The sequence below is a fragment of the Phocoena sinus genome, chromosome 5 (assembly GCF_008692025.1).
Source record: "Phocoena sinus isolate mPhoSin1 chromosome 5, mPhoSin1.pri, whole genome shotgun sequence".
Taxonomy (NCBI): domain Eukaryota; kingdom Metazoa; phylum Chordata; class Mammalia; order Artiodactyla; family Phocoenidae; genus Phocoena; species Phocoena sinus.
The window spans coordinates 97,466,826-97,491,944 of record NC_045767.1 but is presented as its reverse complement, the minus strand read 5'-3'; the positions used below and the strand labels follow the sequence as shown (position 1 = coordinate 97,491,944).

The 25,119-nt window shown below is 40.7% G+C and overlaps 1 protein-coding gene across 1 annotated transcript; it reads right to left on the bottom strand.

Annotated features, from left to right (window-relative positions):
• On the bottom strand, positions 1-24,910 carry BMP3 (bone morphogenetic protein 3). Its single transcript, XM_032631746.1, has 3 exons — positions 24,065-24,910; positions 6,652-7,562; positions 1-265 (listed from the first exon to the last, which is right to left on the bottom strand). Exons 1-3 carry the CDS (start codon positions 24,387-24,389, stop codon positions 74-76), a joined length of 1,428 nt encoding a protein of 475 aa, XP_032487637.1. The 5' UTR covers positions 24,390-24,910; the 3' UTR covers positions 1-73.
• Positions 24,911-25,119: the final 209 nt, after the last annotated feature.

Below are 25,119 nucleotides of genomic sequence, written 5' to 3'. Positions count from 1 at the left end.
CAGAGAAAAAAAAAAAAGTCCATAAAAATAAACTAATGATTGAATTAAGCATTCAGATGAGTTCTTTGCTGGGTTATCTGCAAGCACAAGACTCTACCGTCATGTTTGGATATACCTTAAGTACCACATTCTTATTTTCATCAAAGAATAAGATGCTGAGCGAGGACATCTTTTCTGGCACACAGCAAGGCTCAGGAATCCCAGGAACGACGCCCACAGCTCTCACTATACTCTGGATGGTAGCATGATTTGATGGCTTCAAAGACTGGAAAAGAAAAGGGAGAACACCAATTAGGTGGAACTGCTTTTCCGCTCTCCAGCCCTCATCGCTAAAATGTATATATTATGAATCTGTTTCAACAGCTTACTAAAGCCCTGGCAGCGTTACACATTCAACCCAACCTCCAGTATCACCATCACCAAAACGGTGATTTGTCATTTACTAAGTGCTGGCTCAGTGCCAGGCATGTTCTGTGTAATATTTCTAATCCTTACAACAAAACAGCCATCTCGTACATTTTACAGGTAGAGACATAGACTCAGAAAGCTTAAACGACATGTCTAAAGTCATGTAGACATGTAGAGTGAGGATTTTAATCCAGTTTTTAAAGCAAGAATTGTTTAATTAAAAATGACTTACTCCCCAGAGAATTAATACACCCTAGGTTGTTCTGTATAACAGGTTTGCAACGGAAACAATTTGATCTTGATCCTATGCTAATCATAAAGAACCCTTAGCAAGAACCTATTTAACATAGATATTTTTGCCACTGCTATAGTGAAATTTATACTTTGTTTTAAAAATAACACCAGCGTGCCGAGAGGCATTGATTTATTTAATGATTACCACCAGGATGAATTGATGGTGATTACACAATTGGCCACTGGGGGTCACTGTTGCTCAATGGGTTCAGACTTAAAGGTTGTAGCGTCTTCTAAGTCTGGGGCATATCCTCAGGGAATAATCTAGAGGGTCTGAGGTTATCCCATGGCTGTCAGAAGTTTGACCAAAGAAACCTGGGTAAAAGCTGTTCCCCAGAAATGCCAAATGGGATCATTAACATCCACGGGAGACGTGTGGTTTTATCTAGAGAGTATCATCCAGCTCTGCTAAGCAATGAAGACGGGTCACTCTTCCAAGCCCAGAATGCTTAGGTATTGCCAGAGTGGTAAGAACTTCTTCATGAGCGGTGCCACAGTTTTCAACATTAGTTCTCCCCAATGTCTCTTTTAAGCAGATGAAACCAGTTCTGTTTCAAACAAATTTAAAAACAGGAATTTGGTAACTTGCCAGGGATCATGTGTCAATTCAGGTGTGGGATTTAGGCCAAAACTCTGGTTTTCTAATGTCAAGATTTTGAGCCATGTTTCAGAGGCACCTCTGCCCCCAGTGAATTAATTGGTATTCTAATTTTACACACCTAAAACTCCCAGTATGGGAAACTGCAACAAGTTAAAAGGTTAAGAGTGTATACAAGCCAAGGAAGAAGCAAATAATATAGAAAGCTGGCACAGTGTAAAAAAAAATAGGATTGGGGGGAGGGGGGCAGAAAAAGGGCAAATCTGATTTGTCTCATCTCATCTTTCAATCTTAGTGAAAAAAATTATCCATACATTAGACTTCAACATTATTGCTAACAGGCATAAATTATTTTAAAATTAGTCTGATGATGGCCAGCTGCCTTATTTACTTTCTTCCTAGAGATTTTAAGTGTATGTTAAGAAGAGTAGTTAACTTACAATTAAGTAGCCTTGCAAAGAAAGGTATTCTCTCTCCTTAAGGATAAGAAGTCTATGTTGCTCTATTTTGCATATCATGTGCCCTGTGGCAACAATACTATCTGTGTAACTGACAAACTGCAATCCATATTGTACAACAGGGCTCAATGGCCACTGTTTGCTATTTCATTAGTATTGGTGATTTCTAAAGAAAATTTTTGCAGCTACACTTTTCTCTATTAATTTATTTTTAAGATTCAATCATCCAAACAGCATATGATAATGCCCCAAAGGATTTTTTAAAAACCATAGATTTTATGACAATATTCTGTTATTGTTAATGTTTTACTGACTCCTATACTATTTATTTTTCATATAAAGTAGATCTATTTAAGTAGACGAGGACTTGATCCATAAATCCTGCTGTGCATGGCTGGTCCTCAGTGCCTGAAGCAGAGCAGGCTCTCTAGGCACTGAATTAATACTTGCCAAATGGATGAAATACTTATAAATAATAACATACCCTCCACTGTACCTATTTCTGTGGAAATAATTCCCATCAACAAAAATGAAAGGTTCTGAGCAAATGACCTGGCGCAGATATGGAAAATATTCATGGGTGTTCCCCAGGAAAATTCCTGTCATTTTTTTTTTTTTTTTTTAAGCTCTAACTCACAAATGATAGATTCAGGAACTATGAGCTGTCTCTGGTGGGCTCACTGGAATCCAGGTGCAAGCCCTTGATTCCCTGCTGGTGTGTCTTATCAGCAACCTCTCAGTTTTCGAGGGGGTTGTCCCCTTTTTTCTCACTGTGAAGTTCTCTGATCAAGCTGCCATGACCAGGAATAATTATATCATGCACAAAAGATCCATGCGGTCATTTGCTAGTGTGGAGCATTTGCCAGTTTATCATTTTTGCTTGTTTTTGAGCTCCGATTACATTTCTCAGGACCCTCTTTACGTAGCTTAAGAAGCCTAGTGATGACAAATGCAAACCTGTGTTGTTTTTCTCCCCAGTCTCCCTTTTTATTGAAGGTGAAACATGACATTGACCTCTTTTTAGTTCATTTTTTTTTTTTTTTTTTTTTTTTTTTTGCTTAGGTAACTCGGTACATCAAGATTTAGGATTTTTAGAGTTCATCTTCATGATCAAAGATTGGAACTAGAAACCTCAGGAAATTAATTGAGGGCACATCATTTTGACCTCAGCCATGTGAATTTCTTCTTTATATAGGATGCTTGGTTCAAAGTGTTTAGCTTCCTTGCTCCCTAATTCTGTGTCTTTGCTATTCCCAGCCTTAGCACCATTCCGTGAAAAAAGTCCTTCACTCCTCCAATCCTTGCTGGTTCCCTTGGACCTCTGTCAGCAACAATGGCTCAATCATTTTCCCTCTGAAATCTCTGTTTTCCATCTCTTTTATGGTGGTGAGGGGAGGCAAAAGCATACGGCTTGGCTAAAGCTACATGGGTATTTCTCATCTCATGGCAGAACGCCAGGGGTCTCTCTCCCTGGGAGGACAGATTGGCTGTAGGGGCTAGAAATCAGAAAAATTCAAGCTGCCGTGTCTGTGAATGAAATCTGCAGTGGTCAGGCCCGCACCTGCCAAGCTGTGGATGATGTCCTCGAGTTGAATTTGATTACAAATGCGTTAGCAGGGGAGAGTATGTCATCAGCTCCAAGCCTTCATTCCTGACTCAGGCCATGGGGTTTTGCTCCACACTCTTCCAGCCCACATGGGTGTGATAGCCCAGAAACTATCTAATTGGAATCAGTGAAAGGGCAAAGCCTGGAATTTGGGAAAGGCAGAACACAGCTGTTCTGAATTACAGACAGGTTGTCAACTTTTGCAGACAAAGAACCCGCTCTAGAGAGCAGGTTCTCACTCAGGAGGCCAGAAGGAAGGAGGGCCAGCAGAGGAGTCTGGCCTGGGAGAAATTTTCTCTGGGGCAAAATGTATATCTACAGTCTGAAAGTTCTTGGCACCTCACTTATTCCACATGTGTTTGTACTGATCTGGTCAGAGACCTTGTTTTCCTCTGTTGCTCAGACTATATTTTGATTTAAATAGTTTACTCTGCTTACCATGCTGGACACTGCTGATAACAGCAACACTGATTAGGTACCCCTGATGTCACAGCTTCACACTGCTTCACGCTTCCCATCCTTTAGGTGACTGTACCATTTGAAAGACACAAAGCCTGGAACACTTAAAGGGAATCACTAAAAAGCTTGAAAAGCAGATCCACACAAGGTGATGAGAGACTGAGAACTCCACATCACAGCCAAACTTCTACTCTCAACTTGGCAGAAGGACATCTCCAACTCAGAGAGAAAACACCCTTACCCCTGTCAACTCTCCCTGCAGTTCTGATGCCATCTCACGTTTTGACAACTGTTATCATGAGTTCAGTGCTGCAACCAATGCCCTCCTGATTCGATTACCCTCCAAAGAGGTTATGGACTGTTGGACTGAAGGGAGAATCCAGTTTGAAGCTTTGTGATGTTTAAAAAGGGCTAAGAAACATGTACAAAACTTTTTCTTGTCTTACATCTTTTATTCTTTTGATCCCTTTTCCTAAGTGGTTTTTCTTCAGTCCCCTACATTTGATTTTCTATTCTCCTCAGTCCATTGGCCATTAATACAACAATAATAATAGACAATGGCCGCGAATAATCATGTCAATGGCAAAAATTTGTTGAGTGCCTACTAAGCACCAGGTGCTCTATGATCTCATTTTCCCACTGTTTTCATTATGTAGATACTACGATATTTTTATTTACTGTGGTACCTCTTTCAAAGATGAGAAACTTAACATACAGAAAGTTTGAGTAACTCCTCCCCAGCCAAAAAAAAAACCACAAAAAAACACAAAGCTGGTAAGAGGTGGAACCAAGTTTTAAGGCAAAAGGATTTGACGACTCAAAGTACGATGTGTGGACCAGTAGTATCAGCAACATCTAGGGGCTTGTGAGATATGCAGAATGTTAGGCTCGACCCTCAGAACCACTGGATCAGAACCTACAGATTAACAAGATCCTGAGGCAAATTGCAGGCATCTTAAGGTTAAGAAACCCAGCTATGGTTGAGCATGCACATTTAATCATTCTGTTGCACTACCACACTTCTTTCCTTAAACTTATCTCTTCTATTCTTAACTTAACCCTCATAAGTTTTTAAATTATTATTCTTTAGATCACTGAGAGCCGCGATGAAGATCTATAGAAGCAAGGTTTTTGAACAGGAAAAGCAAGAGGAGCCGACAGGAAATGGGAGAGGCAAACTGGGGTAATGTGGAGACCAGGCCAGGTAAGCCAACTGACTAAGTATCTCCACATTATCATGGCTCCCTGGGTCTTAAAATCTGGAGTCAAGAAGAAAGAGGGAAACTCCTTCCCCAGGCTACCTAGAAAAACCACAGTTTATGAGAGTGAGAGGGATTATTTGGAAGACTCAGAGACCCACTTAAAATCAGTCATCCCAGGTTTAGAGACAGTTTGAATCCATTTCTGCCTCTCAATGCCACAAAGCAAGCCACACTGTAAAATAAAGATTCATCACTGTCTATTATATTCGGCATCTTTGTTGTGTGTTTTAAACGCTATCCCAGTTTGACCAAGTTTCGTTTGATCAGTAGAATGTCCTTTATAAATATTTAGACAAGATAAGGCAGTTTATGTCATTATAAACGTATAAAATGCTTACTTTGTGTTTGTGTTGACAAAACACGGAATTCACAAGGTCTAGAAAATGTAGAAAACGCATCCTCCTGAGACATTGTAACAGGAAAATGGGATTTCAGTCAAGGTCCTGGCCCTGAGGCTGACCTGGTCTTGTTCAGTCGGCCCTTTGCTTTATGGGTGTGTTGCCCTTAGCATCAATGATCAGAGGCCTGTAACATGAACAAGCTGCTTTAAAGATCTGTAAGCAGAAGTTGGTCACTTTTTGAGGCAAAGGGTTTTTTTCCTCCATCAACATACAATAGCAGAAGTTGATTCACTTCAAGTTTTGCAACAAACAAACAAACAAACAAAAACAAAACAAAACAAAGAAACCACTCTTATTCTTCTTCTGAATTCTATTTCTAGGAACACTTTTCATTGTATAATCCAAATTGTTACAAGCTAAGAATGAAAGTGCAGCAATAAGCTTAATGGAAGGCAAAGGGGTACAAATATGTTTTATTAACTCTAAATTCAGAGAACAGTCGCTTGGACTTGCTGTGCAAGATGGAGGTGGGGTTGGGAAGGCTTCTGAGAATACATCTGTCAGGATTCTGAGTACTGATAAGATGAAGTTCAGTCCACTGATTTTGGAAGAGGCACAGGTAAGCTCTGACTGGTTGAAATGGGTCTTAGAAGTCTACAAAGTCATTGTTCCCTATTCTGACTCCTGTTCTGATATTTATCAGAGAAGCAAATGATATAAGCATCTGGTGGATTTCATGAGGTAAGTTTTCCTAGCCCAACCCTGGTCCTAAGCCCCATGATGACAATTCATCGCACAAGAGACTATCAAAAAATGTTCTGAATCAGGGCATCAGTCCAATTAGTCCTTCCTTTTGCTTTCATGACATTCACTCATTCCCTGAATACCCCCTCAAAGCTCAGCCTTCTACCATTTGGGGCTTGCTTGTTGTGGACCGGCACAGATTCACATGCGACCAGGTAGCTGAATATGCACTGCGTTTGGGAACAATGCAAAAAACATGTTTTACACATACATTTTTTTCTCATATCTTTCTTCATACCAATATTGACTTCATATTACTTTAACAGCCATTAAAGAAAAACCAAGCATAACCATGTTACCTATTACACTTTAGAATGCAAGAATAAAGGTCCAGATGGATTTTGTAAATGGAAACACACACTCAACTTGTGCCTTTCTACTCTGTGGAAATAGGAAGGACAGGACAAAGAACAATGGCTACCTTTGGCATGGGGAACTGGCATGCTCCGGAGCAATAATAGGCATCGAAGGACTTGGGGGAGATAATCCATTCACTCCAGCCAATATCTGCAAAGTCCACTTTAAGGTACCGCCTGGCACAATTGCGAGGTTCAATCCATTGCTTTCTTCTTGCCTTCTTCAGGGTCTGTTCATCAAACTGGAGCATCTGGCTCTTCTGGTGAGGTCCCTTTCTCTGTTTCTTTTTGTTCTTACTCTTTTCAGGGGGCTGAGTCTGAAGAGTCTTGTAAGGTTTTCTCTCCTCCCATACCCCATCCTCCTTATACTGATATTCTGCCCCAGGAAGCTCATTGTTCTGCAGAGGCAGCAGGACCCCAGCAGAGCGCTTCCTCCTCCGTTCAGTAGAAAGGGCAGTCCTGATGTGGCTATCCAGTTTGGGCACAGCTCCAGTGGGGAAATTCCGGTGCCCTTGCAAGCTTGATATCACACTCTCGGGCTCAGAAATCGCAATATCATTGGCATACACCAAGATATAAGGCTCAGGAAAGGGCGTTATCTTCTTTGGCAGCTGGTGGCCTTTGGAAGTAATGTTAAATCCTATGAGGAGCTCCTCATTTTCCTTGGCTTTCCTCAAAAGTTGAGTGATGTCTTTAGACAGCCAGGAAACAAAATCTCGATGAAGTTTCGCTCCATCTACTGAAAGATGACCCAGGAGTTGACTTTGGTTTCCGGTGGATTTGAGGATCCACGTAGAGAGCTCAATGTGAATGTGTTTCCTTTGGGAATGATGTGAGCATCCTTGGGACACAGGACAACTCAGGCTGATATTTATTAGCTCTCCAGTATAGAAATACAGTGTGGCAGATAAAATGTTTTCAGACTTGGTTAGAGAAGTCAGGTTAAAAATATGCAGTTTCTCATTTTCAAGCGTTCCTAGGAAGAAAAAAAAAAAAGAAGAAAGTAAACAGGAGCAAACGTGACCCCTACCTCACATCATATACAAAAATTAACTCAAAATGAACGAATGACCTAAATATAAGCACTAAAATCATAAAATTCTTAGAAGAAAACATAAGGGTAAAATTTTCATGGCTTTGGATTTGACAGTGGATCTTTATATATGACACCCAAAGTGCAAGTAAGAAAAGAAAATAACATATAAATCAAAAAAGTAGATAAATCCATAAAATAGATAAACTGGACTTCATCAAAACTTAAAATTATGTGCATCAAAAGACATTATCGGGCTTCCCTGGTGGCACAGTTGAGAGTCCGCCTGCCAATGCAGGGGACATGGGTTCGTGCCCTGGTCCAGAAAGATCCCACATGCCGCGGAGCGGCTGGGCCCGTGAGCCATGGCCGCTGAGCCTGCGCGTCTGGAGCCTGTGCTCCACAACGGGAGAGGCCACAGCAGTGAGAGGCCCGCGTACCACAAAAAAAAAGAAAAAAATAAAGACATTATCAAGAAAGTCTATACAACCTACAGAATGGAGAAAATATTTTCAAATCATATATATGATAAAATCTAGGACCCAGAATATAAAAATAGCCCTTACAACTCAAAACAAAAAGACAAACAAACCAATAAAAAATGAGCAAAGGAACCAAATAGACATTTCTCCAAAGAAGATATACAAATAGCCAGCAAGCACATGAAGAGATACTCAACATCATTAGTCATCAGAAAAATGTAAATCAAAACCAAAATGAGGTACCATTTGACATATACTAGACTGGCTATAATAAGAAAAACAAGATAACAAGTGTTAGTGAGCATGTGGAGAAATTGGAACACTTTTACATTGCTGGCTATAATGTAAAATAGTTCAGCTGCTGTGGAAAACAGTTTGACAATTCCTCAAAGTTAAACATAGAAATGTCACATGACCCTGCAACTCTACCCCAGGTATAAACCCAGAAGAATTGAAAACAGGTGTTCAAACAAGTACACGTACATGCACGTTTATAGCAGCACTACTCTTCACAATAGCCAAAAGGTAGAAACAATTCAATGTCCATCAATGGGTAAATGGATAAATAAATGTTGTATAGTCATATAATGGAACATTATTCAGCCATAAAAAGGAACGAGGGACTGATAATACTACAATGTGGATGAACCTTGAGAACATTGTGCTAAATGAAAGAAGTCAGTCACAAAATGTCCCATGTTGTATGATTCCATTTACGTGAAATATCCAGAACAGGTAAATCCATAGAGACAGAATGCAGACCAGTGTTTGCCAGGGGCTGAATGTGGAGAAACTGCTTAATGGGTAGGGGGTTTTACTCTGGGATTATAGAAATATTTTGGAACTAGATAAACCTGGTGGTTGCATAACACTGTGAAGGTACCAAATGCCCCTGAGTTGTTCACTTAAAAATAGCTATACTTAAATTATGTAATTTTCACCACAATTAAACAAAAGGAGTAATTTTATAAACTGGTTGAAGATTAAGGCAAGGGTCAGCCATTTTTAATAATTTTCTCTTTCCTTTACTGAAACACACTTGTAAACATAGTGGTATGAGAGCTGAGCGTTCTGGCTTTTAATTATGAGACTGCCAAGAACTATTCCTATAATTTTGGCACAGTGTCATGATAGCATCTTATCTGAAGCAGCGTCTAGCTTACTGGTTACAAGCATTGGTGGAAGTAAATTCACTTTGATTCAAATCCTGGCTCAGCCACTTATTAACTGTGTAACTATGTAACTCAGCCACTTATTAACTACGTAACTAGTGTTCTCATTCATTAAATGGAATAATACTCCTGTCATCAGAATTAAATGAGATGTGTGTAAGTCAGTTCATAAAGGGTCCAGTAAGTGTTTCTTAAGTATAAATTATTATTGTCGTTCGTACTGGTGTTAACCATAATACAGGGATTACCCCTTCTTCTATCTTCCTCACAAAGTTAAGGGTGCAGGATGAGGGTGGGTATGCAAGACCATATAGCTCCATCTTCAGATAACATCTGAAAAATGAGTCACACAGTCAAAAGTGTCATGAAGAATTAGTGCTGTTGTGGAGCTTGTCTAAAGTTTATGTAATTACATGAATATAAGAGTTGAATTGCTTCTGTAGAGTGCGACAGAATTATCGAAACTGGGCAATTTGTATTTCCAAGTCTTCAGATGCAGAAATGAGAGAGAGTAACAGAATGGGCGATTGATTAGTAAGGGCAGAAATTGGTTCCTGTCCTTGAGATCATCTAATGAGCTAATGGTAAGGCTGAGCTTAGGCTCAAGAATCCTCTGTCCTGGGATCGGTCACCAGAGCCTGGGCCCTCCTCCATACACTTGTTTCATATACATATTTGTTTCAGAAACATACACGCAATCGTGAAATTATGCTCTTGATCAAAAACATATTTTAGTAAAAACAAAACATTTTTATAAAGATCTGGAAACTTAAAATGAGTTCATTGAGTCCCCATTTATAAGGGAAGTGCAGTGGGAAACATATTCTACTCATTTGTAACATTGTGTGAGGGAAAAGGAGTAAACTGCCATTTGTGAATGTTTGTATAATCCATGACACCAGGATAATATTTTACAGACCTTTATAACAAAGCCATGGCATCAAACTTGTTCAGACACTAGCTTTAATTCATACTTTTAATTCATACATTCAAAGAGCATGTACTTTTACCCAGATGGAAGTTTTAAATGGAAGGAAAGAGAAGTCACTCTGTTCTAGGTATGTGGCAATCAGATGGTTGCCAAAGGAACACACTGGCAGGGAAGAAATGAACTCCGAGGGATGTGGGTGATGGTGTCTTATTGGGGAAACCAATCCTACTCCTTTTGCCTACATTTTGCTTCAAAATATTTCCTTCTTTCACACGTTTCCAGACACCTTGTGCCCTGCTGTTAACCAGCCTTCACCTTGTGTCTAATCTTCAGTATCGTCTCATAAATGTCACAGAACTCGCCATACGGCCTCTTCTGATGGCTTTAATTTTAATTCAGTGCCTTCGTTTGAAGTCAAAGCCCTTATGGCCCTGCCTCAGCTCCACCACACCCAATAGCTGTACTCAGGCAAATTACCTAAACTCTTCAAGTCTCAGTTTGCTCACCTGTAAAATGAACCCAATAGCATCAACGGCAGAGTTGTTGTGAGAATTAATTGAAAGAATGCAGGTAATGCACTTAGCCCTTAGGAAAAAAACTCAATGAGTGTTAGTTAACTAGACCTGCAATGTCCACTATGATAGCAACTAGTCACTTAAGTTTGAACTGAGATGTGCCGTAAGTGTAAAATACACACTGTATTTCGAAGCCTCAGTATAAAATATCACATTAATATATTTTATATTGATTACGTGTTGAAATCATAATATTTGGATACACTGGGTTAAATGTTGTGATACTGTGATTTATAATAGGAAATACATATTTGGTCTTAGTCTCCGTTTCTGGTCTAGAACTCCAAAAACTCTAGGAATTTCCTAAGTGATGAGAGCCGTGAGGTGTCCTTTGTTATGTTAATGAGGTGACTTTTGGAAGTCACCTAAGAATGGGGTCTGGCTGCCTGGGAACCAACCCTGTGATTGGGGGTTTGCATTTTCAGCTCTAATCCCCACCTCTGGGGTGGGGAGGGGGGCTGAGGGTTGAATTAATCACCAATGGCCAATGATTTAATCAGCCATGCCTACATAAGGAAGCTGTAACAGGGAAGAGCCAACAGTGACTACATCCTGGATCTGTTTCTTTTACTTTAACCTTTGCTTTCTGCTGCTTTTGTTCACCAAAAGGATACTGTCTATACATAATGGCCTGCCTCGGGGAACCCTGCCCCTCTGCCTGAATGTTAAACCAAAGTGCCTTTGTTCAGGGAAGCATCCGGACCCTGTCCACCTGAGGATGGCTGCAAGAAAGAAGAAATTAACACACCCCCTCCCCGAGGCTGGCCATTCCAGGGAATATTTCCAAAACTTATGGCCTTTTTACTTCACTTCCTTATCTCCTCCCCCTCTCTGTGCTATAAAAGAAACGGGCATCCAAACCCTGATAAGATAGTTTTTCAGAGACACTAGTCTGCCATTTTCTTGGCTTTCCAATCCAATTATTTTGTCCTGTCCTGTGGTGAGCAGAGCGAACTTGGACTTGGTAACAAAGCCTCCATAAAAATTTTAGGGCTTCCCTGGTGGCGCAGTGGTTGGGAGTCCGCCTGCCGATGCAGGGGACACGGGTTCGCGCCCCGGTTCGGGAGGATCCCACATGCTGCGGAGCGGCTGGGCCCGTGAGCCATGGCCGCTGAGCCTGCGCGTCCGGAGCCTGTGCTCCGCAATGGGAGAGGCCACGACAGTGAGAGGCCCGCGAACCACACACACAAAAAAAAAAAAAAAAAAAAAAAAAAAAAATTTTAAAAAACAAGGTTTGGAGAGCTTCTGGGTTGGTGAACAAAATGGAGATTGGGGAGAGTGGAGTGCCTAGAGAGGGCATGGAATCACCAAGCCCTTTCCCCTACCTTGCCCTCTGCATCTCTTTTATCTGGCTGTTCCTGAGTTATATCTTTTTATACTAAACTGGTAATCTAGTGAGTAAATGGGTTTCCTGAGTTCTGTGAGCCACTCTAGCAAATTAACCAAACCCAAGGAGGAGGTTGTGGGAAACTCCAATCTGTAGCTAGTTTGGTCAGAAGCACAGGAAACAACCTGGGTTTGGGACTGGCATCTGAAGTGGAGGACAGTCTTGCGGGACTGAGCCCTTTACCAAGGGAATTTGATGCTGTCTTCAGGTAGATGGTGGCAGAATTCAGTTGAATTATCAGACCCCTTGCTGGTTTTCAAGAATTGCTTGTTGGTGTGGGTGCAGAACATTTAAAATGTAATATATTATTGAAATTAATTTCTCCTTTCGCTTCTCATATTTTTTAATGCGGCTACTAAAAGTTTTAAATTACATATGTGGCTCACATCTGTGGTTCAAAGTAAATTTCTCTTGGACAGTGGAATGACCACCATTTTTGTGGTCATATAGTCCAAAAGGAAAGAAAAAAGGCATTGTTTTTCAAAGACGGTGAAGAATTAGGAATTTGCTAAACATGAACATGCAGACCAAAACGTAAGTTGAGCAAAAGATTATTTTCTTGGAATGCAACACACCTTCCTTTATTAAGGACATTATATTAAGATAATTTTGGTGAATACGTTTAAATTTTCCCTCCAGCTGTAGCTAATCAGTTCAATCTGCAATCAAAAGTCAAAGACAAACAAACTGCTCTAAAATAGAGTTAAATGGGCAGTTGAGCAACAGTGCTTTATGGCAAGGCAATTATACACATAGCTTCAATTGTGTTATTTGTGTATTACACATATACAACCAGTACAACCAACAAAGAACAGGAGCTAAAGCAAAACAAATGTTTTACTTTAACAAATATGAATTGAACACCTATTAGGTGCTGGACCCTTGGCTGGGTCCGCTGCCCAATGGCCACCGCTGTCCACACCAGGACAAGGGGAAAAGATCAATATGCAGGTAGCTATGCCGTGATGATGCTACTTTCCGCCAAAGGTGTTAACTATGCTTTTGGAGCACAAAGGAGGGAGCAGTGAACTTTCCCCATGTATGGGGAAGAGGGACATATGGGGAAGATGCAACCTTTAACCAGACTTTTAAGAATGAGGAGAGAAAGGCAAATATCATATGATATCGCTTACATTTGGAATCTAAAAAAAAAAAATAAACCGATATAAATGGGCTTATATACAAAATAGCAATGGACCCACAGACATAGAAAACAAACTTATGGTTACCAAAGGGAAAGGTGGGGAGGGATAAATTAGGAGGTTGGGATTAACAGATACACACTACTATATATAAAATAGATAACCAACAAGGACCTACTGCACAGGGAACTACACTCAATATTTTGCAATAACCTATAAGGTAAAAGTATCTGGAAAAGAATATATATATGTGTACAACTGAATCACTTTGCTGTATACCTGAGACTAACATGGCATAAATCAACTATACTTCAGTTAAAAAAAAAAATGAGAGGAAAAGCGAGTGTTGGGGAGGAGATAAAAGCAGCACATTCTAGTCACAAGCAGTGTTGGACATATGCAAGATTTTGCATAAGCAATATTTCCAATATTTAATGGGAACTTATAAAAATATCCCATATTAACGTAGTTATTCGAAGTCCTTACAGACACCTAAACTGCCGAAATTCAGAAAAGAAATGGCCAATTCACATTTAGCTCCTAACTAAAGGTGTTGTATGATAAGTAGCACTCGATGCCTTTGCTACTTCCACCCAGATGAGGAGATGCATTACCTCTGCCTGTCCTAGATCTCCCTCCTCCCTATGTCTTTTAAAACAATGAGCTAGAAGTCTCAACAGTTCCACAAAACATTCCTTGAACCCATACTTTATTTTTGCCTTCCCTGACTTTTCATTTCATTTCCATGCAAGTCAATGCTCTTTTCCCTAAAACAAGTCAACAAGTACTTAGTCTTTATAAATGGACAAAAAAAGTAGTGAGAGAGCTGCATGGAGTCGAGTAGATGAGTGCAGTAGAGTATATAAGATAAATACCTCCCTGCAAGTTGAAATATGTGGTAATAATATCTATTCAATTACTCTCATGCTTTTTTAGATTTTATATTAATTTATCTTTTCAAAAAAGTATCTTCTCATATACTTAACAACAGGAGTTTTGCAGTAGCCTTCTCTCTCTTCCCCATGAGTAGCAGACTTATCTGTGAAGAAGATATCTATGTTGAAATATCAGTGAATGGAAAATACTTTCGTGTTCACTTTTTCTATTCTTCTGAAATATTCCGATACTTACCTATTTGGAATCGATGAATCCGGAAACGGAGGTATACTTTCTGGTTAATAAGAACAAACATATAATAATAATATTAAAAAGCAATGGCAGATGTTATCAGGTTACAAAACAATAGTTTATGTGTTTTTAGGCTGTTGGTAGTCTTCAGGTATTAGAGAACGTAACTGTGCCATGCCAATCCGATTCTATCTAGAGTTGCATGCTTAATTCTGGGTGCTCTTATTTTAACTAGTTTATTGATATAAAAGAGAGCAACTAGGAAAGTAACCAAGATGTTTGTCTTAAAGTTATTTCTTACAAATTTGAGTTAAATACAGAATACCTGCTCTGGAAGAAGAAAAAAACAAAAGGTTAATCGGTGACGTGAGAATTGTTTGCAAATATTTGAGGGCCTGCAGAGAGATCAGGGTTTCTCTTGTCAGTGTCAAAGATGAGAATTAAGTCTAAAGGTGATAGCTGAATGGAACCAGAATCAAGGTCAACGTAAAGACTTTCTAAGTGTCTAGCCTGAGGGTGAGACCCCTGTGGGACCAGGCAGACAGAAGAGAGGTGGTCATAATTCAAGACTACTACAGGAGGATCTCTTTACGGTAGGGAAGGTGTGAAAAGTGAACTAGATAACCTCTCAGATCCCTTGCAAGGAACTACGATAGGCTATATTTCCAGCTCTTCCTAAGGAAATGTTTTTGATGCCAAAATGTAACTACCAATAGGTGGTGCTGTTTTCTTACTGTTTGCTGGCACTAGCACAAGCTTGGATTTTTCCTTGCTGAGAATACGTCTACTGTGGTCGTTAGGATGTGCCATTGGCATGATAATCTTATTCTGAATTTTCTAGAGTCATAATACCTGTGAATTGGAAAGGGGTTTAGAAGTCAGGTGAGTTTCAGAACAAGCCATACTTTCCTTTGCACATCTGTTAGGACTTTGCGGCTGCGGCCACTTCTCCCTGAAATGCTTTTACCCAACGTAGTTCTCCTTGATTATTATCCAGATTCGATTTTTAAGGCAAAGCAGAGGCAAGCTTGTCACGACAACCCACTCCTTCGGTTCAGACCCCTCCTCTATTACTATTTTCATTATATTGTTATTCCTTCCTAAGACCATAAATTCTGTAAAGACAAGGCTCTGTAGTAATTACATCAGACTCTTCAGTCCCAAGCGTGGGGCTTAACTCTTAAGCGGTGCTCAATAAATGCTTCTTTTGTGAATAAACAGATTTAGTCCAACCTATTCATTGTAGAAATGTAAAAATGAAGGACCATAAATGCAGCCAGCTGGTGAGCATTGATCTTGGAGAGGAACCCAGGTCTTGTACTACCTATATGGACTTTTTTAGGAGCTTGGTTATTAGATAAAGGTAGAAGATCTATTTCTGTTTTCATCTGAAAAGAAAGCACCTGCACCTCATGAAACCAAGAGCTCAGTAAGGAAACTGTGACTTGGGACCAGCTGTACTATTGCGACAGTTCAGTTCCTCTCAGGGAGCAGCTGAGGCAGTGCCCAGGGAGTGGTGAGTGGAAGGTCACCTTCGTGCTGGCCCACACAGAACGTTTTCAAAGGGAAATAGAATATACAATGGAAAGCTTTCTATGTAAAGTCTGATTTTAAAACAAATAGACTAAATGAAATCTTGATGATTTGTTAAATCCCCAGGAAGCAGGGAAAACATTTTAGTCATACAGAAAATATGTAACTAAGAACAACTCTTTTTTTTCCACCTCTTTCTCCAAACAAAGCACAGCTGCTAGAAATGCAGGGGTGCCTAGGACAGGGCCATATACGCCCATGGTCACTGGCTGAATATTTGCTGTAGATTATGGAGTCAAGGCTGCAGTTCCTCTATGCCACCTTCGGTTTCTGGGCAAAGGTGAGATGGAGAGATTCTAAATAGAACACAAGTCAGAATGTGTTTTTTCTTGCAGTGTTCCAGTCAAATAACTGACTTTTATGGGATCTCAAAACAGCCGTTCTCTATGTCCAAAGTAAAACATGGCCAAAGATGGTATAATGTATGTTTTTCTAGAACAGCAAAATATTCACTAATCCGTTTATCTGCTCTTAGCCTCCACCCAAGGGCATTCCTAGACTGTGAGCTCTCGGAGGGTAGACCCATGTCCGGATAGAGTTTTGAACTCCTAGTTCTTTGCACAGTCTGGAGCATTGATATCCTGAAAAATACCTGTCAAATTTGTTGAATGAGCAATGGTATAAACTTACCAGATTCTAAAGTGTTTCCCACTTCACACTAAAGTGAAAAGGCTTTCAAGTGAAAAAACTTTCAAGTCAACAAAAGGCCTTCTTGGGGATAAGTACTGTTGGAGTTTCAGTTCATCAGAAAAGAAGCATTACAAGAACAGTGGTATATAAAATAGAATAGTTTTGCCATTCAACGTATATTTTGTAAAGTGCCTCATGGAAAATTCTTTCATGGCAATCTTATTTTTAAAGGACCCTTTGCCTGGCAAATAGTTTTTCTACTATTTTTTCTTATCTAGTCCTCTGAACATCTAATTCAGGTCAACTGAAATATTTACTGAGTGCCTACTGTGTGGCAAACTATGCCAGGCCTTCAGAATACAAGCATGAAATGAGATATGCCCTTTGCCCTCCAGAGACTTGGCCCCTGCCCCATCATCCTCTTTCTAGCAATCCTATCAGGCCCCAAACTCTCTGCACCTGTGAAAGAAGGGTAAGATGTCTTTATCAACTTACTTTTGAACTCCTCCCCAGGGTAAAACTGTCATAAAGACATTAATATACCTTCCAAAGTGAAAGAAAGTTACCCTTACATAAGTTAATAAACCATTTGTCTGGGGGAAAGGCCCACTAAAAGGGCCAGATGAGACCAGAACTAGAACGTCAATCAATCCTAGATTTCAGACGCTGGTTATAAGATACTCAAAACTCCAGAGACGTGAGCTTAGAACAGAGTGTCTCAAACATGCATCAGAATCACCTTGATGGCCTGTGAAAACAGAGATTTCTGTGCCCCGAGCTCAGAGTACGATTCAGATGGTTTGGGTGGGCTGGAGAATTTCTAACAATTCCCGGGTGATGTTGCTGCTGCCAATGCAGGGACCATACTTTGAGAAAAACTAACTTCAAGAAATCACTATAAAAAGGTGCAACTCTGCTGCATGCAGCCACCAAGGTTAGGACAGAAACGGTAATTTCTCGAATGTAGGTTTGGCATAGCATAGATTGTATTACAAGAGGACTACTACCGCTTCATATTTACGTTGCTACCCAGATATATCCTTTGTGCTACAAACAATTGCAATTATTAATGTTTTACGTAGGTTTAAGGTTTTGTGGGAAGCTAGAGAGAAACAGTATCTCCAAATATTAAGAATACCTCATTTATATAGGGCTTCCAAACTTTTAATGCATTTTCACACTCAATTTTTTTCAATTAAGTTGCACCATCTTTCTGTGAGACTAGCACAGTAGGTGTGACTTAAGCCATTTGATAGATGTCAAAACTAGGCCTAGCAATATTAGATAACTTTATTAATTAGCAATTCAGCCAAGAGTAGCATTTAGATCTCTTAATGCTTAGCCTCAGGAAATAGAAAAACTGAAACTCTAGGAATTTATTCTCTTCTCGAAAACCATTTATCTTAACCCATGCCTAAGTGCAGCAGCTATACTCAACTCAAACAGTCTTTAGATTAATACCATGCAATTAAATTAAAATTTTCTTTGAAGGAAAAGCAAAGAAGATTATGTTGGGACTCAATAGTTTTAATTGTAAAATCAGAGGACTGGGCAAAGAAGCTTTCATTTCTAAAGCTATTGGATGCAATTATTTTATAAAAGGAATATTTAACACTATAATATTTAATAGGAATATTTAATATTTACTCACTCAATAAAGGAAGAACATACTGAAGTTGGTAATACAGTAGGATCAGTTTGTCCAAACACTTTTATTTACAGTGTGCTCAAATAAAATCAAGGCACTGCATTTACTGTGGTTCTATTGCCAAGAAACGATGGGTCGTAAAGGAAGGTAGATCATTGAAGGAGTCAATAAAACCCCATGGTCAATTGGCTTTATGACTTACATGCCGATGTTTCAGATGAAAAAAGAGACATGCGTGCCTTTAATAATATCATCCCTGAAAATATTCTAGGACACAGCCACTACTAACATATGAATAGACTAGCAATGTTATGGATTTTTAAATATATTCCATAGATGAGGGCTCTTTGGTCATCCTGTCTTGGTTTACTATGGTCCAAAGTAGATATTATCCTGGTATACTTGTGTCACTTGATTAATACTATGCCAGTGTTTCCATTACAAAATTCTATTTTCATGTGTTCGTAACATAATCCTAAAAATTCACTCTGAATTGAAACTTGGCGTAGGAAAGTTCAAATAGAGACTCTTTGTGATGCCAAACTTCTTTCCACCATACCACTGAAATAAAGTTATTAAGATACTGATTACTAAGGTATACACATTGGATATATGAGAAAACCATTAAAATTTTAGGAGAAAAGTTCTGACGTAGGAGCACAAAAATCCTGAATAGCAAATACAAAGTATATGCAAAGTTGCTCAATAATTTTCGCTAGACTTTTTGATAGGTATGAGCTTTATTATATCTAATAAATACAGCAAACAAATTGGGATTATATAAGAGATTTGATAGGTGTCTATAACCAAGGATTAATTGTGGTAAAACATTAAAGAAGTGATGTGCATGACCTCTAGTGAATTTTTCCACAAATAAAGTAGCTTTTCTTTTAAAAGAATAATACCAGATTAGATGTAAAATAATAAATATTAATCCTATAGAAGAAAACAATGAAGGAGAATTCATAGGGAAACAGGCAAAATCAAATTTAATGACAGAAACTCTAAAATTACATTCATAGAAGTTTAAGATATTTAATCAGGAAGATGGTAGAGTCGACCCTTGGTATTCGCAGGGAACTGGTTGCAGGACCCCTGCAGATACCAAAATCCGCAGATGTTTAAGTCCCTTATATAAGATGGCATACATATTATCTGCATATAACCTACCACATCCTCCTGTACACTTTAAACCATCTCTAGAGTATTTATAATTCAACAAAATCAAGTTTTGCCTTTGGGAAATTTCTGAAATTTTTCCCCTCAAATATTTTCAATCTGTAGTTGGATCCTTGGTAACCAGGGATGTGGAGGGCCAACTGTACAATGCCAACTGGACTCAAGTCCAAAAACTAACAATGTAAGTAAACATCCTGAATAAACAAATGAGAAACGAGACAGTTTTCAGTCATAATATTCACTTTGAATTTTGCATATCTTCTTTCTTGAGAAATTAGGAAGGCTCTGAACCAATGTTTACCCAAATAGATATCTTAGAACCATAATTCTCTAAAATGCTCTCTTGGGGAGAAAGTGATCCACTCTTAAGAGGGTCCACTAGCATTTAAAGGACCTGAAAGGTCCCAAAGCAAACTGATCATTTTCCCCAAACTTATTTGACCAGGGAATGCAATTTTATGTAACACCTGTTAACATCTTTTAAAGACCCTCTTTTAAAAATTTTTCTCCTAGAAAATAAGATGATTAAAAATCATAGGTTTTGAGATGAGCTCAGTATGTTTGAAAAACTGTCTGGCAAATACATCATGATGCCCATTTCTTCTTCCATTTAAGTAAGGGGTTGGACTTGCTTTCTTTAAAGCCTCTTCCAAATACAAAATTGCATAATCCCAAAATGCTTAAGAGCAGGTTCGACATCCACATCTCTATTTAATTTTTAGAAAAATCTGAACTGGGTCAATCAAGTGCTTATAAATTTCCACTGCTTAGATAAAATGTCTGTAACCCTTTTAATATACTCTTAATTATGTATGTATTTTTAATGTACAAATATTCCCCTAGTGAATTATCTGCTTAGGCGATGTTTTTCATTGACCCTCGTGGTCTCTTGGTCTCTCTCTCTGAGTATGTCTAACTATACTAAAAAGCTAAATTTAAATTATTTTCTATGTAATAATACATTCTCTTTCTCTTTTCCATTAGCATAGATAATCAAGAATTCATGGTTTTATGGATTTTTAAATGTCAGAGATTGTAAAGCTGTCTTGCCTATTACAGTAAAAACTTCATTAAGGGCTATCATGTATTCAAAGTAGTGTGTAATTCAAAGCAGCTGCACAGCCAGCTCCCCCTCTCCAGATGTACTATTGTTCTTGGAATAAAAACATCAGATAATTTAAGTACTCTTTAATTTCAAGCCTAGTTTCTAGGTGCCAGGAATTTCAAGGTAACTGTGTTTTAATAAAGTTATTACATCCCCTTGCCATCAAATCCATCAAAAACGATGCTTTCCCACTGGCCCATGCATTTTACAGGACTGGCTCCTATTGGAATGATTGTTTAGCCCTTAATTATATCTTTCCTAAAGCCTTATATTTTAGACTTGCACTTCAGAAACAGGTCACTTTATAATTCTTCATTTTTAAAGACTTTGGTTACAGTAGGAAAGACTCTCCCCTTTCTCACTGAAGGAAAATATTCGCTTTTGGGTCTGACTTTCCTCAATTTTCTTTTCTTTTTGTCTCTGAAGTCTGCGTGATTTTTTTTTTTTAAGGTGACATAAATCCACTGAAATGCAACCATTTTTGTAGTTACATGTCATAAATTAAAATAATGATAGTTTCCTAATAAGAACATCTGTGCTTTAATTGCTTTCTCTAAAGAGGTTAAATTTATGATTAAGAAAAATAAGATTAAGTGACTATGGAAATGATGAGAAACTAATGAACACAAAGTATGTATCTTAAAGGACCAAGCCAGGAGAAAACCTCATGTAAAATACTCTTTTTTTATTACATAGAAGCCAAGGACAATTTAAACTAAGATTAAAATAAAAGCTGATTTCATATCCCTCTTGTCTTCCTTTAAGATGGTGTGTTTTTCTAAAGCCGAACTTCTCTGTCATCAATAATTTTGTAAATTACCTTTTACAAAGGGAAAGATAAAACGTATCTTTATGTAAACCCTTGCACATCACAAAAAGACTTATGAGTTCTCCAAACTTACGGTTTTGGCACACCAACTGCACACCATTGAGGGAGGAGAAAAGGGTTAGCAGAAAGTGTATTTAGGATGAATGCCACCCACCATCAAGTAATGGTTTAAGTAGAAAGTAATCAGAGGGAGACCACAGAAGCTAAATTTCAACCAAAGATATTCTAGGTTTAGAACAATAAATAATTTTAATCAGGTATGTTCCAAGGAGCAAATAGGGCTCTAAGGCTATAACTCAGCCTGAATAAGCACTGGGAAAGTCTGCCAGAACAGCAGCCACTCCATAGATACAGCACACACCTGACCTTCCATTAAAATCTGTAACATCCTTGGTACGGAGAAGCCCATACATTGTGAAACTTAAACACTACGGACTAGAAAACATATCTAATTTATTAATGCAGACAGCATCTTTCGCCTGCATCAGAATGTATGTCACAAGCTGAAGGATGTTACAGAAATGCTGTTATGGATAGAGGAGAGAGACACACACGAAAGCCTTAGCACCTTCCTGGAGCCCTGCCTTATTAAAGCCAGAACTGCCTCATAATAAGGTCCTTCTAGTGTGTTAGTAACTAAACACTCTTGGAAGGGGTCCAAGGCGAACAGTCTCTCCAGAAGTCTCCAATGTAGTAACAGGACACTTCAGCTTCCACAAAAACCAGTGTCTACATTTGATGAATAAGTCATTAAGACAGTCTCTAGGATGTTAAAGGAATTACTTTTCTTATCAGGGCACGCAGCCTTGTATATATGCTTCAAGCTGCAATTCATCATTTCAAGGGAACTTCTGGCCTCTGTATCAGAGTTTATCATTTGATGGTATAAGACTACAGAGAGGCTGATAAGGGACACTCTGAAATTATAATGCATGGAGTGAGTGGGACCCAAAAAGTAAAGGGGGCTGAGTTATTCAAATCCTTATCCATCTCCCACTCATGGTTCCCTCAGTCTAAAACAAACATACAAAAACACTATACAATAGTTGTGAATGAAACAAACTCACATGCTACCTCCAAACCTCGTGATTCATACTAAAATGAAATTTGCCGATACCAAAAATGCTATTCACCTTTTGGGTACCTCAGCTACTCCCTAGGAATAGTACCAAGAAAATGAATATCGAGATAAGAAGGATTCCAGTATCTTCATTATTGCCAACTGCCTTGCCCACCCAACACTACTTCTTCATTGAGCTCTGCCCTTGGAGTTGCACTAAAGTAAACAGGGCATTCACTGGTGTGGTCAGCTGTCAGGACAGCCTTCTCAAGTGGCTGACACAGTGTGGATGAACCAGAGCAGGTTTCTGTTTCCGTAGCAAAGGCCAACTCCTTATAGATCGTGCTCGTGGTTTTAAGAAGAAAGTGAAATCTGGTTCAGCTCAGACTATAGCTGAAGACTTCTGCATTAGAAAGCATAATTCACGTTTATTGTAAATGTCATCATGCCTATGAGCTCTAGAGTATATTTACAGTGTCAACCTAGGGCTTTCCTTGATGGATGCTTTTGTGTTCCTCTTTTCCAGGAGTCCTACATATCAAAGCTTTGGGAGATTTCTTTCTAGTGATTCTGACAGAATTGATAGAGCATGAGGCACGGCCTCCTTACTTGAAGTTCTTGGCTATTTTTCAACGGTTCACTGAAGACAGGTCCCTTTATCATGAATGTAGTGAACAAAAAAGCCTGGTGCATCCTCAAAGCACATAAACCGAGTTAGTGTCCAGGAAACTTTCCCTCAAGCTGTTAGCACAAGGGAAGCAGGCTGTTAGCATAAGTTATTCACTTCACCGCAGGGGCCAGGAGAAACCTTGTTAAGCCATGAATTTCAGTCCGCAGTGATCTGTGTGTTGAAAAACGGGATGAGCAGATTTTCATCGGCGGATTCCAAGAGGTGTTTACATCCACAGCTGCTCCCCTCCCTTCCAGCTCCTCCCAGGGTGGGTGGTACAGCCCCTATTTGCCCAGATGGGTTTTAAATAATCGAAACACCCAAGCACCTGGTTTAGTTTGTGTGTTTGCCACCAAGGGACTATCAAGTAGAAAGTGTCAAATATAGTAACACAGAGGACGCGAGTTAAGAGGAGGTGCAAGGTCTGGAGAAGCGACTGTCTAAAAGCCCAAGGGAAGGCATCTAGTTCAGGTGTGACTTTTCTCTCTGGTGCCCCCGGGGTTGGCATAAAATGACATCTGCCTCTAGGTAAACATGGCTAAAGCCCAGTCCAAGGGAATTTCCGCTGACCGACTTAAGAAACATCAGCACAAGGTACCCCAGAGAAGCTCCAGACACCCAGGGCAGGAGGACCCTGTGGGCGGGGGGGGGGGGGGGGGGCCCTTCCCTTCTTTCCTCCAGCCGACTCCCTCCAGGGCTCAGCGCCCTTCTCTCCACTTCTCCCTCTCAATTCGGACTCTACCATTGGGCTGACTCACAGGCGAGATGCGGGGTGTGACAGGACCGAGGGGCTCGGAGGGGAGCTGGAGGGCGAGGGAAGGTCTCTAGGTAACACAGGGCAGACGAGGAAGCCGTGGGGGTCCCGGGAGACACCTGGGGCGGGACCGCGGAAAGGGGGCGCCTCGGGCACTCACCTGCTCCTGCGGCTCGAAAGCTGCGAACCGTGTTGCCCTCGCGCAGGGGCTGGGGGAGCAGAGGGGGCGAACCCCGCTCCGAGGACCCCGGTGTCCGCGCCGCCTCGGCTCTGCCGCCGCCTCTGTACCTGTCGTACAGCCGCAGCATGTGCTCTGACACCTTGTCGAGCGGCTGCGGGAGGGGGTCTGGGCCACCACCTGCCGTGCGGTCGCCCGGCACGGGCTCGCGGAGCTCCGGCAAATGCTGCTTGAGTCTCTGTCCGTGCGCCAGGCTCACGCACAAGCAGCCCAGCCATAGATGGATCAGTCTGCGAACCCCAGCCATAGCGAGGTCCGCGTCCGCTGCTGCGTCCTGGGGGGTCCCTCTGCGGCGCGCAGGGCCGGCGGCAGAGAGGAGGGTTGAACTCCCAACGAGCTGGGCGAGGGCGCCCGGAGCCCGGACGCTGCCTGAGCAGGACAGCGACCAGCCCCACTTTTTGCGCCGGTCGATCGCGGACCGACAGGTGGGCTCTTCCCCGGCAGCGGCGCGGACCTCACCAGCTCAGGGCGCTGCCGGCGCAGTCTCCACTCAGACCCCAAGAAAGAGCTGAAGTCGTGGCGTGTGTGGCCGGGGTGTTTTCGGATCTGTCTGTACCCTCCCTCCCCGCTTTATTTTCGGGAACACCCGGGCGAAGTTGCCGCTCTGGGCACGGGGACTAGCGCCGTGTCGGGCGCAGAGACTGAGCGGGGTTGAGCGCCGCGGTCCTGAGGGCGCTCGCTCGCCTTTTGCAAGGATTGGAGCAGCCGCGGTGCGGCCAGTCCGAGTTTTGAGTGTATGCGTGTGTGTGTGTGTGTGTGTGTGTGTGTGTGTGTTGTGTGCGAGAGAGAGAGAGAGAGAGAGAGAAAGAGGGAGAGACTGCCTTCGTTCTCTGGCTGATCTGTACAGTCGGCAGCCAATCTTGCTGTATACCTCGCCCTCGCAGACAGCTGGGACCCCGCTATAGCCGGGAGAGAAGGGAAGGGGGAAGTAACCAGCAAACCAGCAGGGGGAGGGAGAGAAGAGGAAGCAAAGTTGG

What these genes read in the sequence shown, in the direction of transcription:
- BMP3 (XM_032631746.1), bottom strand. Translation starts at nt 24,389, where the DNA reads ATGGCTGGGGTTCGCAGACTGATCCATCTATGGCTGGGCTGCTTGTGC. An exon ending in CTTTCGAGCCGCAGGAGCAG is followed by an intron (nt 7,563 to 24,064) that starts GTGAGTGCCCGA and finishes TTTTCTTCCTAG; the next exon opens with GAACGCTTGAAAATGAGAAA. An exon ending in GCCAGTTCCCCATGCCAAAG is followed by an intron (nt 266 to 6,651) that starts GTAGCCATTGTT and finishes TTTCTTTTCCAG; the next exon opens with TCTTTGAAGCCATCAAATCA.